The 344-nt window shown below is 53.8% G+C and overlaps 1 protein-coding gene across 1 annotated transcript in view; it reads right to left on the bottom strand.

Annotated features, from left to right (window-relative positions):
* EMH_0092690 (uncharacterized protein) overlaps window positions 1-344 on the bottom strand; it is a gene marked incomplete at both ends in the record, with an annotated part of 1865 nt that overhangs the window by 1129 nt on the left and 392 nt on the right. The window contains one exon of the mRNA XM_013501883.1: window positions 3-344. Within this exon, the coding sequence (XP_013357337.1) occupies window positions 3-344 (342 nt within the window). The remainder of the gene's footprint in view (window positions 1-2) is intronic.

Raw genomic sequence — 344 nt, 5'->3', positions numbered from 1 at the left:
TCTTTTTCTCCTTTCTTGCTGCTGCTGTTGCTGTTCCTGCTGCTGCTGCTGCTGCTGGTGCTGCTGCTGCAGCTGTTGCTGTTGCTGCTGCTGCTTGCGTTTCTGTTTCTGCTTCTGTGTGTTTTTCCGTTACAAATTCAAATTCCCTTTCTGCTGCTGCTGCTGCAGCAGCAGCAGCAGCAGCAGCAGCAGTATCTCCCTCCCCCTCCTCCTCCCCAGCAGCAGCAGCAGCAGCATCAGCATCATCAGCAGCAGCAGCAGCAGCAGCAAAAGGAGACAAAACCCTTGCCAATGCAAGCTCTCTTCTCACAGCAGCAACAGCTGCTGCAGTTGCTTCATATGGT

This window comes from Eimeria mitis, genomic scaffold (assembly GCF_000499745.2).
Source record: "Eimeria mitis Houghton genomic scaffold, Emh_scaff7794, whole genome shotgun sequence".
In the NCBI taxonomy this organism is placed as follows: domain Eukaryota; phylum Apicomplexa; class Conoidasida; order Eucoccidiorida; family Eimeriidae; genus Eimeria; species Eimeria mitis.
The sequence above is the reverse complement of the archived record's forward strand: the minus strand, read 5'-3'. Positions and strand labels throughout refer to the sequence as shown.